The sequence below is a fragment of the Oryzias latipes genome, chromosome 4 (genome assembly GCF_053564925.1).
Source record: "Oryzias latipes strain Hd-rR chromosome 4, Olatipes_Hd-rR_3.1".
Taxonomy (NCBI): Eukaryota; Metazoa; Chordata; class Actinopteri; order Beloniformes; family Adrianichthyidae; genus Oryzias; species Oryzias latipes.
The window spans coordinates 31,982,096-31,998,556 of NC_136240.1; the positions used below are offsets into that span (position 1 = coordinate 31,982,096).

Sequence of the window (16,461 nt, forward strand, 5' to 3'; positions counted from 1 at the left end):
TTGAAAAAAAAATCCTGTAAATGTACCTCAACATATCTTAGTTTGCATCTATTTTTGAGAAATGTATTAACACTTCTTTATAAAAAATTAGTTTATAAAGCACAATATCTCCTGTATAAAGTGTGATTTTAAAATTAAACAAGAACATTAAAGCTATAACAGATTTCCTGATTCAAGTGAAATGCTAACATAAAAAATATATATATTTGCAGATCAAAGTCACTGCAATGGAGATTCTGACAGATTAAATTTATATTTTTACCTATTGAGTATCTTTTAAAAAAATGCAGTTTCTCTTCTCAGCATGAAAATTGTTTTGAATTTTATGTATAAAGTATATTATAATTAACTAATAGATATTTGTTCTTTAATTAACCTTGCATGATCCAAAGTACAAATCATGTTAACTATTATTATATTATGGACTATTTTCTATCCCTTTTAGGGATTTTGACAATTTTACTTGAATCGAACGACAATAATTTTTCTGGTTTTGTTCATTCAAATTCTCTGTGACTAATAGGTAAGTCCAATGAACCATGGGAAAAAAGTTATCCCTAAACAAACAGAAATAGATTAATAATTTGTTAAACTCTGTAAATAATTGAAAACACTAGAAATGCCACACATCTGACATCTCAACATGCAACTACAAAACAAAACTTCTTCCTTACATTTGTTGAGCTGAACTCATTCCAAGAATTAGAACTTTATTAGAATCCATTTTTTGTTTTGCTTTGGTCACCATTCTCACCACTGAAGGACATTCTTCTAACAAACAGCCAGAAACAGAAGTCAGTTCTTTAACTCTGAAAGTCATCTCCTCTTTTGAGTTTGAGAATTACTCGAGCGCCGCTAAGCAGCGGCAGCAGGGAGGCATGCTACGCTTCCTCTGTGATTGTTCAACCATTACTGCCGAGGGGAGCATTTTCAGAGCGCTAAAAGAGAACAGCAACGTTCAGCAGAACAGCTACATCTTTAATTTAAAGAAAAACAAAAAAAAAAACAGAAAAATATGACAGTCAGATGCTGCAAAAGATCCACATCATGCATTTTACAAGAGCCTGCCGGGGTTGCATGGAGGCTGTAAATGGTAAGGCTAGCGTTTGGAAATATTACATCAACAGGAGGGTAAAGATTTCAACCACTTACTCAAGAATGCCAACTACATACAAACTCATATAACTGACTTTAAAAAAAAAAAAGAACTTACCCCAAAATATAAACCCTTAATTATAAGTCTATTGGAAGTGAGTTGGGGGGGCAAAATAACCAGATCCTAAAACTTGTTAACGGCTGACCATAAAAATGTGTTAAAATTGACTGTATTTCTCAAACTCAAAAGGATTTTAGGTTTCAAACATTAGCTAGTGTTCATTACAGCATTGCCTTTACATTTATAAAGTGAACATGCCGCACAAAGTTTATTAAAAAAAAAAAAGAAATGGCAAAAACAATAAAAAAAATGAAAGTACATCTGAACAGGCCCACAATCAAGAGATCCATTCCAGCACTGTAAATACAGACATGAAAGAGTTTGACAGGACGTTTTAGCTCGCATTCAGCAGACATTATTGTATGTTACAAAATGAAAGGAACCGAAAAAACGTCAAATTGAAGGAACATTCCAGTGAAACGATGTAAAGTTCCCACAGTATTTTCTTTAGATTTATGTGTTTATTTGAATATATTTCAAGATGTTTCTTCTTCTAAACATAAACAACGCCAGACAGTCGCACTTTCCAAACAGCCGGTTCCACAACGCCACAAGCGGAGTTACAATGTTGGAGGTTTCAGGCCGTACTTGCGGGCCACTTCTGTCTGGGCGTACGCTGCATCACAAAGGGAGTACAAATGGGCCATCTCCATCTCCGACTTGGCTAGGTTGATTGCTTTGTTGAACATTTCTATGGCCCTGTCCAGATTGCCCCTGAGGAGAACAACAATATGGTTTACACAAGTCCCAACAAGAGTGTATTAAGACCAGGAAAACCGTTTGCTCCTGACCCCGATCGCTTCATTTGTTCTGGATCCAACCTTTCATTTGGTCTGTATTCAGACTTCCTTGAAGCAGACTTTCCTGATTTGAACGAAAGCTTGTAAACAAAATCACGCGAAAGAAAGATCTCTTCACTCATTGGTCAGGAATTACGATGTTGGAGCAAAGCAACTAGTGACAGAAATTATGGAAGTCCTGTGCTTTGCAGTCCTTCTCGGGGTAGTTCATTGAAGCTTTATATTTTGCTGATGATTTTAAACGCCTCTATCAACACTTTTTACTTCTGCTTTGGTCTGGTAGAGTCGTGCTGGGCGGTTACTGGCAAGTAGACGTCTATGATGGTTGTTTAAATGAGCCTGCATTTATCCAACCACATTTCAACGAGTTGCTGTGTCTCATCGTTGTTGTGTTATGGCGTTTTTTTAAGAGAACCGGGGACCGGCAGCAGGTGAATTGCGCAGGGATTGTAAAAACGTAAAGCCGCTGCCCGTCACTCACTGCAGCGTGTGAGTTTGGCTCCTTGTCCACATCTAAAGAACATTCAGACCTAAGATCCCGTTTAAAGTCTCAACGCCTGCATGAAGCAGAAACTCACCACGTATCAACCAGACTAGACAATCAGCAAAACCACCACGAGAAATACTCATCATTTATCAGCAACAGCATAACAATGTTATTAAAAAGAATCCACAGACTTATTGTACTTTAAAAGTGTTGAAATTACATCAAATGCACACATTCACTTGTATATTTAGTTTTAAACATATTTTCGCGGACTGAGTTTAACTTTGCTGTTGGGCCGCGTTAAAAGTTCTGGAGTTCATGGAACGCATCGATCAAGCAGAGATCTGATTGGCTCTCAGTTCTGTCGCTCAGCTTGTTGTTAGGTAGTTTGGACCAATGGGGTTCAGCTATGGGCCGAATAAGGGAAATGGGGGGGGGGGGGGGGGGGGGGGCTGGAGCGGGAGGGGGGAATATGAAGTTGGGAGAAGCGCTCTCGTGTCGGCGGGAGAGAATAAGGAGTTGCTGAATTAATTGAACGGCGTTTGTCGCGGTCTACAGTAACCAGAATAAAGAACCTTAAATGAGGTTAAGTCTCCGTGCCTCAGTGTGAGAAAAGGACATAACATTATTGTATGGCTCTTTGGAAATCACATTTAAAAATATGTGGCGTTTATGGCTCTCTTGGCCAAAAAGGTTCCCGACCCCTGCTATAAGGCCTTACATGGAATGGCCCCGTCCTATATTAAGGACCTCATAGTCCCTTACCATCCAATGAGAACACTTCGCTCGCAAAATGCAGGACTGCTTGTGGTTCCTAGAATTAGTAAAAGTACGGTTGGAGGTAGAGCGTTTAGCCACCAAGCCCCTGTCTTATGGAATAAACTCCCAGCTCATGTAAGAGAGGCCGACTCAGTTTCTACATTCAAAGTTAGACTGAAAACATTCCTCTTTGGACAGGCTTATTGTCAGACTAGTTAGTATTCAGAGATTATTTAACTTAATGTTAATTTGTTTAAATTAAACTTAATAATAACTATTTCTTTTAAAAGGCTGCTAGAAGTTGAAGCTGGGGTAACTATGGTGCACTGGGGTTCTGTCCTCTATTCTTTTCTACTTCTACGCTTCCTCTCCTTTATTCTTGATCATAATTTATCATTTAGTTCTCCATGCCTCTGTTTGGTGCAGTGCGATTCATGTATTGTCCCTCTTTTCCTCTCCCCTCCTGGGGAGTGGGAGTGCTTCCAGACTCCAGTTGGTTCATCCGTGCTCCAGTTCCTGACCGTTTACCTCGCCTTTGCTCCTGCTCCTACACCTGGCTGTGGATCCTGCCTCTGGCTCATCTCTGGCTCGTCTCTGCTCTGTACCTGACCGAGTACCTCGTCTCTGCTCCTGCTCCTACACCTGGCTGTGGTTCCTGTCTCCGGCTCGACTCGCGCCTTTGACTGTCCCCACAACCACGGCTGGATGAAGCTCGTCTGCTGGACTTTTATATATGTAGTTGTAGATTTAGATAAGTTAATTCTTCTCTAAGATTTCTGGTAAATCGCCTGTCCGTCCTGGGGGAGGATCCCTCCTTCATGTGGGCACCCCTGAGGTTTCTTCGTTTTTTCCGGAATCCGGTTTTTTTGGGAGTTTTTCCTTACCGCGAAGGGGGGTCTAAGGGCAGGGATGCCAGTATAGCTTAGTCAGTTTGTTAGTTCATTTTAGTATTTTTCTATTGAACTCTTTGTATTCGTGATCCTTTTGATTTCATGTTTTACTTCGAAGCCCATCGAGACGACTGTTGTTGTGATTTTGGGCTATACAAATAAAATTGAATTGAATTGAATTGAATCTGAGAGCAATTCCTGGTCCCAAAACCAGGATCCGCTTGGTTGTATTCAGACTGAGTGAACTCTGGTTCACTTTAAGAGAACCAAATGTGTCCAGTCTGAATACACCCCGAATGCTTGCATTGTTCTCCATCCTGGACCTTGGCATCTACCATCTGAAAACAGCAGATTTTGTTTTACAGATGACAAAGATTCAATGACACAAAGTTGTTGATTTGTCGAAGTTGTTTCTGATTTGTAAATAATTCAATAAAAGCAACATTACATTTTTATAGAACACCATTATAACACGGAGAACTCAATCCAGTCTCAGATCATCTTTCAGGTCAAAAAGTTTGATCATATTTTGCTTTTACCTAAATTATGCTTAACTGTGTATTTTCTTTAACAGAGGAACATTTTCTGTGCTCAGATTTCTTAACAGATGCCTGCCTAATTCACCCTTGCGGTTGGAAAAATCAACAATGTTATTTGATTGAACATTGATTCTCTGTAAAATGTTTGCAGCTGGATTAAACTTAGACTTTGTGATGAAGATTTTCCCTTTAACGTCAAAGTGGATGCCAACAACCGGACGGTCACTATACCGTATATCTTCCAATAGTCTCTAATAGACACCGATCTCCAATAAACGCCAAGTCTAACAGCTGCTATGCACTTTAAAAACTGGTTGCCAATGATGGCCGTGCCCCTTTAAAAAACAAAAAACATTTTCCCTCTATGGGCCTACTGATAGGTCTACAAGACCTTGACATTTTGTGCACGCCACCTTAAGATATAAAACTTTACAAATTCTTATTTTTATAAAACAATGGAAGTTCCTCTTTTGAAAATCAGACACGTTTCTCGTTTCTATTCCACAGACCAGTGGAAATCAAGCTTTAGATGTTTCCCTGTTCCGACTGACTGAGCACATCTGATCCAGGTGATTAGCAGCACGAAGTGCAGAGACAGCTGGAAATCAGGCTGGCTGGTAGATGGAGGGTCAGGATTAAGCGACTCTGCCCTTAAACGCTTTGGCTCACCTTTGAACTTCGATGGTTCCCATGGTCTCATAGGCAAAGTCACATTTGTTATCAATCTCTATTGCTTTGCTGATGAGGTCCAGACCCAAGTCGAGGTCTTGTTTCCACTGAAGCTGCAACAAACTGGAGAGGCATTCAGAAATGACTTCAGCTGGGCTGGTAAAGTACCAAAGGCCAAAGGCCCCCGCAGGACGGAGAAAACAGGCTCACCCTTTGTGTACGTATGTGGTCGCGTTGTCTGGCTCCAGTTCGATACACTTGTCATACATCTCATCGGCTTTTCCAAACTGCTGCTGGTCAGTCAGAGCCTGAGGGGAACAGACAACGGTTCATGTTTCTGGAGCAACATTTGAGGACGATTTTACGTGAAAATTTGAATCACACAAACTGCTTCAGACTCAATTACAAAAACGGGCTTGGGGGGGGGGGGGGGGGGGGGGGGCAAACAAGGGTTCTTAGTGAATCAGTGACTGGAGCCAACTGCTCCCCAAGGATCAAGTCTGCAGGACTAAGTAGACATTGAGATAGATGTGTGACAAATTGAGTGATTTTGACTAAAAGATGATGCTTTTGTAATGAAAGCAACATGTGATTTATCATCAACATTCAGCTTTCTGTGACCTTTATCACAGAATCCAATGAAAGCAAAACTGAGCTCTTCAGTGCAGAACAAGCAGGTAATGAAACAAAAGTCAGGTTTGGGTTTGAAAAAATAAAGTACAACTTTTCACTTTTAAAAGTTATTTGACTCAAGCTTGAAAGAGTTTCTGGATCTTGTTCAAATATGGAGGAAAAAAAACTTTTTTTCTAAATCAAATTCATTTTTTTTTCCTTTCATCATTTCTAGATTTTTCCCCCGTGATTCTGCTTCAAGATACTGTTTTATATACTGTAAATGTAAACCATAAGCAACAAGAAGTTTCTTGTTTTTAGAACTGCAAACATTCATTTATATATTTTTGTTGCTCAAGTCAACATTTGAGATTTTTTGTTGCCCTAAAATTAAAGTAAAACCAAACAGTTTTATGATTTTAAACAAAGGGCGATCTAAAACCTTCATCAAAAATAAAGGAGAGACATGAAAAACATCAATGAGTAAATGTAACGACCTCTTGGTCTCTTTTATAAAGGTCCACTTGCAGAACTGTCTCAGTTGCACATCTTTTTTGCTTTTATACAGTCAATATGGAAGTAATGATTTTGTACCTGAGCATAAAGAGCGTAACCTTCAGCACATTTGGGAAATCTTCGGATCACGTCCTCGAATCCGTCCATGGCTGTCTGTACGCGTGTTGGGTTGTTTCCGGTATACGCTTGTCTGTACTGAACAACAAACAGACCCATACTCTTAAAGTCTAACAAATGTATACGACACACGTGTTACAAATTAGGAGAGAGAAGAAATTGTAGGAAAGAAAAATAATAACGGTGCTCTTGGATTCTTGATTTCCTTACAAGGGCAAAGCACTTCTGTGCTTGAGCCAGAGCGGAATCAGGTCTGAGGAGGATGCACTCGTCAAAATCTGCCACTGCATCGTCCACCTGATCCAACAGGATCTTCAGCTGGGAGGAAAGAGAGTTCTGGTTAAAAGCAGGCAAGCAACAACCCCAAAAAATATAAATAATAATAATAATTTAAAAAAAACCACACCACATCCAGCCCCCTCTCACCTGGCCCCTGTGGTGATAAACATCTGGGTTGCGCTTGTCGATCTCAGCTGCTGTGTTGAAGTCTTGTGTGGAGAGCACCGGCTGCTGCTGCTGCATGTACATGCTCCCACGCTTGATCAGAGCATTGGCTTGGAGCTGACAGATTTCAGAGGATACACAGTAAGAAGTCAGCCATTTTTAACACTGAAAACATTGGATCACATGAATATACTTTCAAAAAAGTACAAATGAGTCACAGGAGATTACATGCTCTGAATAAAAGCCGTGTTAACCTTCACGTTGGCATCTGGCAGGTTGATGACCCGGTCCAAGTCCGGTTGGGCAGCAGTAGCGTTACCGATCAGCAGGTAGAAAGTGGCTCGCAGCAGCAGCGCCTCTGCTGTGTATCGACCTCCTGACTCGATCTCCTTGGTGCACTCGCTGATGATTTTGTCGTAGTTTTCCTCCTCCATGTACTGTTTAGCTTTCAAGTAACCAGAACTGCAGAAGTAGTGAAACAGTTAAAGAGCTGCACAAAGAAGAAAAGAATTCATCGATAGAGCTGGTGTTCGAGGTGAAACGCTGCATCTGTAACAGAGCCTCAAGGTTTATAAATGACTGGAAAAACTAAAGTTTGGAGAGTTGTTTGTAAAGCATGTCGAGTGCTTCTGCAAAAACTATGCAACCCAGTTGAAAGTTTCTCAAACAGGGTTATGTGCTCAGTAAAAAGTAACACCTCCACTGACTCCCACACAAAGATGTTAAACGAACAAACGGCAGAATAACATGGTTTTGAAAACAAGATAATATTGGAGCTTCTTCAAATTCCAATGGATTGTGTTAAATAAAAAAAAGCATATGTTTAAGCACAAAGTTTTTAAATCTTCTTTGACAGCTCAAGAAAGATCAAGATTAAAAAAAAACAACATGAATCTGACCTTTCGGTGACTTGAGCCGCTTCCCCCTCGTTGTCCTTGTCCTCGTCTTTCTTCTCGCCCTTCTGCAGGGGCTGTGAGATGATGTCATCAGTGAAGGAGCTGAAGTATGACTTAATGAACTGAGGGGAGGGCATCATCGGCTCGCGATTCTGCAAAAGCAGTGAGGGGGTTTAACGGGCAACAAAAGACGGCGATAAGGAGCTAAGAGGTGCAGAGCTACCTTGTATTTCTCTTTGGCCTTCTCCTTTCCCAGCTGTTTCAGCACCTTGTCTGCCAACAGCATACTCTGCTGGTTCTGGAAGGCCTCCAGGATGCACACAGCTGTCACATCTGGAGCACACAGAACCAAAAATAAATAAATAAACCTGTCCAATGGAGTCCTGGGGCCTGTTGCACAAAAGTAGGATAAGGGATTAAGCCAGGATATCTTGGTGATCCTGGCTCAATTGATCCCCAATCCGGTTGCACTAAAGCTGGATAGGGGGCAGGAGGATATGTTATGGTATAAATTACCATGGAGATTTATTCTGTGGAGCTAGCCTGCTCCAGACCAGGCTAAATTCCAGGATCTATTTAATCTCATCCCTAACGTCAGTCAGCAGTCGCCACAAATGGAAACCAATAGTTATTTCACTGCTCACTATACATTGTTATCACATATAACTAGACCCGCTGTCATTATTTAAACGTTTGTGATCATTAATTTCAATCATTTTGGATAAATAATGAGTTTTAGATGATGTTGCTATCATTAGATAATTTACAGTTTCCCATAGACTATAAGGCTATATGTAAAATGATAGAATATTAGGGCCACAGAGGGGAAAAAAAGACAAGTCATAATATTGTAACCAGTTGTTTTAAAGGAGGACAGTTGTTAAAATGACAGATGTGGGGCATTTCGTGAAATTGTACTTCAGTATGGTTTCATAAACGAAGACATGCTGATGTGCCAGAATATGAAGGATCACATTGTCATAACTATCAAAACTGTAGAAAGAATATGTTGCTTTTCTGCAGAAAGAACCAGCCTCATAAATTAATGACTTTATCCTTTTTTCCTTAGTGGGCCCTAGTACTCTGTCATATAAAATAATACACATTCCATTAAAATATGAAAATGTGTAACATTATGTTCCTTTATTGAATAAGGATAAAACAAAGCAGGTAAACTACACTCAAAAAACGTTCACTTTGAATGAACATAAAAAATGATGGAAATGATTTCCACATGATTAGATAGGGTTACTTGAACAAAAATGAATCATATTGGTCCTACTCAATGTACTTAGGTTCAAACTAATAAATTTAAGTTGATTCAATCTAAATACTGCAGTTGGACCCAACTTTAAATGAATATTGTTGCTCACTCTCAAAAGATAAAAGTTGATCCAACTTAATTGAATCACTCCAATTGGTCACACCTCATTAAATTAAGTTTATTCAACTTAAATTTTGTATGACTACCCAACACAATTTATGTTGATATTACTTAATTTTTTGCTTTAATTTTATTTATACATCTGACAATGATAAGGGTTTTCCAAAGTTTCAACCAATGGGTCTTTTAATTTTCACATCAAAGACATGAAATGCGCAGTAATGTCCCTCATGACAAGACAGGAGTTCAAATAACGCGAATTCTATTTTAAGTTACATAAACAATTTACCGCACAAAGGGTTTGGTCATCATCCTCTCCCACACTCTAACTCATGGTGCAGAAAAGAAATAAACATATCAGTTTAAATCACTAGTTAAAACAGCTAGACAATAAAACCCATGGACAAAAACTCACACTTAGACCCCAATCTGCCCAGATAGACAAAGAAAATGGAATCCCACAATTCCTTGCGATTACTAATGTATCCAATTCAACGGTATCATGTTGGATCAACATGATTGAAATTAGTAACTTTTAAATGGATTATTTTTATGTACGATCGACATGATTCATTCACGGAAGATTTACAAACATAACATTTTCTGGTTGAAATGACAACTTACATTTTCATAAAATTAATTGGCTGGTAATTTAATTCAAAAAAATCTCGAGTGTGCTTTATCACTGTGGCGGTGTTGCCTTTCTTCTTAATTATATCTTTTACCTCCTCGTATGCCTCCATGAGGATTTGTGCTTCCGACGGGGAAAGGTACGCGGCTCTAGTTGCCATGGTAAATCAGTTTATCTGTGATCTTCGGCGGGGTCTGTTTGAGTGAGCCGTGAGCGCGCACCTATCCAGGATTGGTTACACCTGGCTTGATGAATCCGTGTCTGCTCATCCTGGCTTGGTCTTTGTGCAACCGATTAAGCCTGGACGCACATGTTTTGGATTCATTGAGCTCAGCTCAGTCATTTATCCCGGATGTCTTAATTCTACTTTTGTGCAACAGGCCCCTGGTTCCAACTAAGGCAAACAGAAAAAAGGTCTCACCTTCCAGGCACTCCTTCTTGTTGTCGAGCTTTTCCAGAGCTTTGGCCCGTCTGAACAGAGCCTTGATGTAACGCGGGTTCAGCTCCACGGCCTGAGTGCAGTCCTGCACCACTTCAGCCCATTTCATCTGCAACAAGCACCGTCATTTAGGACTTCTCCAATGATCCACAGACAGATCTACCACCACGTTTATTTTTTATATTTGGATCTGAACGAATCAAAGCACATCTTTCTGTCAGAGTGGGAAGACGTTTCAGTAAAGCGTCACCCATAATGCCAACCTGTTGTTCGTACGCAGCCGCTCTGTTCTGGTAAAACGTCGATAGATCCGCCTTCTGCTCTTTGGGGCAGAGACTGATGGCCTCTGTGTAGCACTGGATGGCATTCTCATACTTGGTAGCTTTGAAGTACTTGTTGCCCTTATTCTTGGCTGCTTGGGCTCGATCCAAAGGGCTCTGCACAACAGAGAGAGGCATTTTGTTTTAGTTAGACAGGCCTTTCTGCGACTCCATCAAAAGCAGAGAGTTTGCGGAAATCCAACATCAATTTCTGTGATGAAACTGAAAAGTAGGTCAGCATTTCAATTCCACATTTGAAAACATGTCTGAGTAAAAAGTCTGTCATTTCTTTGTCTAAATCTGGCAAAAACAGACATATCAGGCAGGGGATAAAAAAAGGCTCGTGGGAGAAAGACACTTTCTGTTTCAGAGAACCTTTTATCACAGAGCTACACTGAAAATAAACTTCTCTATTCTGTGGTAACCAGCAGCCTTTTTCGCACTAGAGTAACACGCAGGATTAAAAACACTTTGTTACACTACTTAACTCCCATTTCAAATGTGCTTACATTTTTCCCCCTTTCTATTAACTTGTACTTTGCTTTGTTTTTTTAAAAGAGATGGGCAATATATATCGGTGCTGGTAACAGTATCGGTCGATATTTGCAAAATTTGAGTTTATCCGTTTTGGTCTGATATTGAAAAATCTACCAATATTCTTCAAACTATTTTCAGAAACACTATTTTTGAAATATATTCTTGTTCCTGATAGATTGGGAAGTTTATCTTGACAGTCATAGCCAGTATTTGACTGTTTTTAGGTAAATGTTATTTTTTGGTGGGATCCATGTTGTTCCTAATAGATCCCTGGCAATAAGGATCTTATGGTTTACAGTTTGGTCCAATATTCAGTAAATAGTCTGAATGCTTTCAGATATATTTATAGGATACCTGTTCCTATGAGATCCTTTGTTGTATGTTAAGAAAAAGAAACAGAAAATACATCTAAACTTTCTGTTACTGTAGACACTTCAGTATCGGTATCAGCAAATATCGGCCATCGGCTACAGTTCACATTCTGTTCAGGCCTTTTGTAACCACAGAGAAAAATGTTTCAAGTTAAAAGATGCAGTCTGACTTAGTAAACGCCATAAAACACACCATAGGAAGGACTTTCACAGTAAATGTGCGTAAAACGAGCAGAAAGGGCTGCAGGTCAGATCAGATGCTGCACATGTGCAGAGGTTTTCAAAATAATGCACTACAAAATTAAAGCCAAGATCTTCTCCCAATTATTGTCACTTTTGCTTTTAAGTAAATGCTTGACATTTTACTTTTGATAATTTCTACTTAAATGTAATTATAATATGCTGTTTTCCAGGTAAGAATTTGCTTTTGGGTAATTTTTTACGTCACAATTTGCTAACTCCTCTACAAAATAATGCTTTCATGCACTTTTCGAGGCGCTCAAGGCGCTTACAATGTGTATTCCATTATGGGGCCGGCTGACGGGGGCGTGGCTGCCAGTACGCCTCCTCTGACCATCACCTGGACATTCACGGATCGCAGGGGCCACACTGGGGGCGGGGAGGGTGGGGACACGGCGTCGGTTTACTGGCGGGAGCGGGGACTAAACCATTGACCCTTCGGTCAACCACCTAAGCTACTGCTGCCCCAAAATAAAACAGGAACTCGGTAAGAACTGCAGGTAGATGAAGGAACATTTTTCATTCTTAAATTCTGGATAAGTGAGGTCACCCATACAAAATGAATCACTGTTGGTGGGGAAACAGTAGAGTCCTACCTTTGTTCTCATCTGTGGGTGATGGACTAAAATGTACAATGTAGAAAAATAAAAAAGACTTGAGGCCATGCTGTCTTAATGTAAGTGTACAGTAGTTAAGACAGCAACCATTACCTAGAGATGGCTCTAAACTAGCGGTTTCTCCATTTCATTGGCTGTTTATAGAGCTTTGCAAACAGCAGCAGCTAAACATTGATCAACAGAGATATTGCACGTATTCAAAGCTAATACTGATGGCGATTCATGTGGTCACAAGTCTTCTTCGTGTGAGAATGCAAACAAATGTGCAAACTTTGGAAATACACTCCAGTTTTGAATTAAACCTCTGGTGACTATTGGAAAAATGAAGAAAACATAATTTTCTGATGTTGCTACTGATGTTATTTATGGGGGTACAAAACTCTGTGTTAATCTAAGCTAAATTATCTATTTTTCCCCCTACAAAATTGAAGGAAAATGTGATATGATCTGCACTAACTTTTAAAAGGAAAAAATAAAATGATAATAAACTGCACGGTGGAACAGTGGTTAGCGCTTTTGCCTCACAGCAAGAAGGCCCCCGGTTCAAGTCCTGGCTTGGGGACCTGAAACAGAACATCAGTGGGGGACCGTTCTGTGTGGAGTTTGCATGTTCTCCCCGTGCATGCGTGGGTTCTCTCCGGGGACTCCAGCTTCCTCCCACTGTCCGTAGGTTAATTCATAGGTTATTGGTCACTCCAAAATGTCCAGAGGTGTGAATGTGAGTGTGTATGGCTGTGTGATATGTGTGACCCTGTGACAGACTGGCGACCTGTCCAGGGAGTCCCCTGCCTTCGCCCATAAGTGGCTGGGATAGGCTCCAGCAGCCCTGTGACCCCGAAAGGAACAAACTAAAGGAAATTAATGAATGAATAATAAACTAAAGAAATAAAATAAAAAATTGCTTTACATCTGTAGAAAAAGAAGAAGTGTACCCAGATTCTCCCTTTCTAAGGCCAAATCTTATCCTAAACTCTCCACCGGCTGCTGTTGAGAACGTGTAACAGTTATGAGTTAATACTGATTGTTTTACACGCGTCTTCGAAAGTTCATGGAGTCCTGCGTCTATGAGCAAAGCACTGAACCACATGATGCATTCAGCTGTTTGTCTGGTCCATGGTGTGTACTTATTTGAGCTTTAATACCTTGCTTTAAGGCACAGAGTGCTTTACAGTAACAGGGTTCAGCGTCTTGCCTAAAGACACGACAACACATGGCTGGATCTGAACCTGTAATCTACAGATCAGGGGTCGACCGCTCTGCACCAAGACCACTTCAATTACTATTTCAACTGAATATTTATATTATTCCCACTCTGATCATCTTTTGATCTGTTTTCAAAGCTTTTCCAGGGGTCTTTTATTTATGATGATGCCGCTTTTAGCCTAAATTAAAATAAATAAAAATAAACAGTCGTTTTCAAGGACATAGTTTCTACAGAGCGGCAGGAGTTCATTAGAAATTTACATCTGAGTTGTGGGCCGGACTGTTAGCCTTCCTCCATTTCCCATCATCCCTTTATTTTCCCGCTAGCTTACAGCCTCTCATACCGCTGACATTACCGCTGCAACAAAAATGGCGGGTTTTGAGCCAGACGTCAGCTCAGATGAGGGAAACGAAGACGTACACGGATCTACGTCAACAAGTGGACGCATCAGAATGAGGCGGAGCAGGAAGCTTGTGACCCGCCCACCGACTGTCACATGACGAGCTTTTCCCAATGGCATTTTTTGTGTGCTCCTGATTAACAACAACTTAAGAGAATTAGTCAGACATACAATTTTAATCTTAATTTTCTTTACATATGTCCTCCATAATGAGAAGAAACACCACAACAACATGTTAAAAACTCCAAAAACACACATTTTAATAGGAGTGTGTCTTAACATTAAAAAAAAAAAGATTTATTTTTTTGATAATCAAAGGAAGTTGTTTCATCATTTTAAGTATCTATTTTTTATTAGAACATCTATTTCATAGTTAGACACTTTTGTGGAAAGTTTAAATGAGCCTTTCCATCTGAAAAAACACTGGAACCCTGACTAAACTCTGCATGTGGCTTGAACAGCTTTAAACTCACATCAACCATATATCAAGTATTTAAAAAAACAACAACAGTAAAGTTGGCTTTGTTGTAATCATCTGCCCACGTTTAGAACAAATTCCTCTCAAACTTTAGTATATAGAATTCAAACTACAGTAGCATTACATTGAGTTAACTTTGGCATAAATAAACTGAATGAGGTGTAGGAAAAACATGAATAAGTAAATGTGGTTTTCAGCTTGTGTCTCTACAGGTAGAGATTCATTTATACTGATTTTATTTTATTGCATTTTTAATGAGGCTGACTGCCATCATAACAGGCGTTCCAGGTGTTGTGGTGTGGGTGGGAAGCCCTGATCGGACCATCAAAGTGGACGGACTCTGGTGAAAAGCAGCTGCTGTGGTAGAGAACAGCCACAGATGACAGCCATGCCGCCCATGATGGTGATTTTAAAGACTCCATTAGCGAGCTAGCAAGTCCAGAAAAGGTTGCAGAGCTTCACCAGCGTCACTTTAAGAGGATTTCCACCTGATTCTCGCTACTTATTGATCTCAACGTGCCGATACAGTTGGTGTGAATGCGAAGGTTTCTTGTATTTCGGATTAAAAAGGTCAAATTTAGATACATTAGCATGATAAAGCTAACTAGCACGGGCTAAGAGCCATCACCCGACCGACCGACACACAGACAGCCTTCACCGGAGACTCCTCGTTCTGTCTGACAGCGCCAGAACAGCTCTTCGTGTCCTTGACCGACCACACTCGTGCGGCAATGACACACCGACGGGCGCGCGCGGACATTAATCATTGCTAGCATTTTGTGTAAGGAGTTTCAGGAGTCCGGGAAGACTGCAGTAACCCTACCATGTTCTCCTGGTCTCGGTTAGTCCGGGCCTCGCCGTCTTTGCCCTGCACGGGACTGGCACTGCCTTCTGGGGTTTTTCGCTCCCCTGTCCGCTTCCTCTCCTTTGCCCTGCGATTCCAGAGATAAACGGCGCCCACTCCGAGCACGATGGGAGTCCCGACCAACAGTGCCAGCTGCCAGCGGGGGAGTCCACTCCCGGACTGAGGTTCGACTGGCTTCGAAGCAGCCATGATCAACAACCGAACCTAGCAAAGCCTAGCCAGCCAGAACAGAACCACGGCACCAGCACACCTCCTGACAGCGTGAGCCAGACTCTTCTTCTGCGGTTTCTTTCACTTCTTCTTTGGCGTTTAACTGCAACGTGTTTGCTAGATGGTGCGATACTGCCCCCTGCTGGACAGAACACATTTTTCAGTTAGACTAACCAAATGAGTTCATAATGGCAACACAATAGAAGACCACTGATAAAAAATAAGTGGTTAAAAAATGTTTTAAGAGGGAAAGAATATACCATGATGCTACAGTTTGACTAATTTTTTTTCTATCCCAAAAGAATGAATAAAAAAAGAAAATAAAAATCACTGGATGCTAAAAATTAAAATAAATTGAAATGTTGTTAGGAATCATTACATTTATGTATTTATTAATCAACAAAATGTGTGTATTTGTTTTTCCTAATTAACTTGTTTTCATTTTCTTTTCCAGGTGTGTATTAAAACATTTTTAAAATTAATCAAAACTCTTTGCATTTGAAAATCTTCTTTCTCTTTCGGCTTTTCCCATCAGGGGTCGCCACAGCGAATCATCGTTTTCCACCTCACTCTATCATGGACATCTTCTACCCTAACAATCCCTAAAACACACACAAAATTACATGATATCTGAAAATCTGCAAACTTGATTGTAAATGACATGTTGAGCAACGGGTGGGATGATCTAAACTCAAAATAACAACAACAATTCTTAAAAAGTTTAAATCATTTAAATAAGTTGGTAAGTCTGTTTAATTTCCAGATACAACTGGCTTCAAGAGCTGTTAAAATCACAAAGGCAGCCTTAAAAAACTTCAAT

The 16,461-nt window shown here is 40.3% G+C and overlaps 1 protein-coding gene across 1 annotated transcript; it reads right to left on the minus strand.

Moving 5' to 3' along the window:
- Positions 1-675: 675 nt before the first annotated feature.
- tomm70a (translocase of outer mitochondrial membrane 70 homolog A (S. cerevisiae)) lies at positions 676-15,746 on the minus strand. The gene is made up of 12 exons (XM_023954505.1): positions 15,390-15,746; positions 10,663-10,836; positions 10,382-10,508; positions 8,169-8,278; positions 7,949-8,097; positions 7,304-7,511; positions 7,032-7,166; positions 6,816-6,923; positions 6,567-6,683; positions 5,571-5,668; positions 5,361-5,483; positions 676-1,930 (listed from the first exon to the last, which is right to left on the minus strand). Exons 1-12 carry the CDS (start codon positions 15,618-15,620, stop codon positions 1,777-1,779), a joined length of 1,734 nt encoding a protein of 577 aa, XP_023810273.1. The 5' UTR covers positions 15,621-15,746; the 3' UTR covers positions 676-1,776.
- Positions 15,747-16,461: the final 715 nt, after the last annotated feature.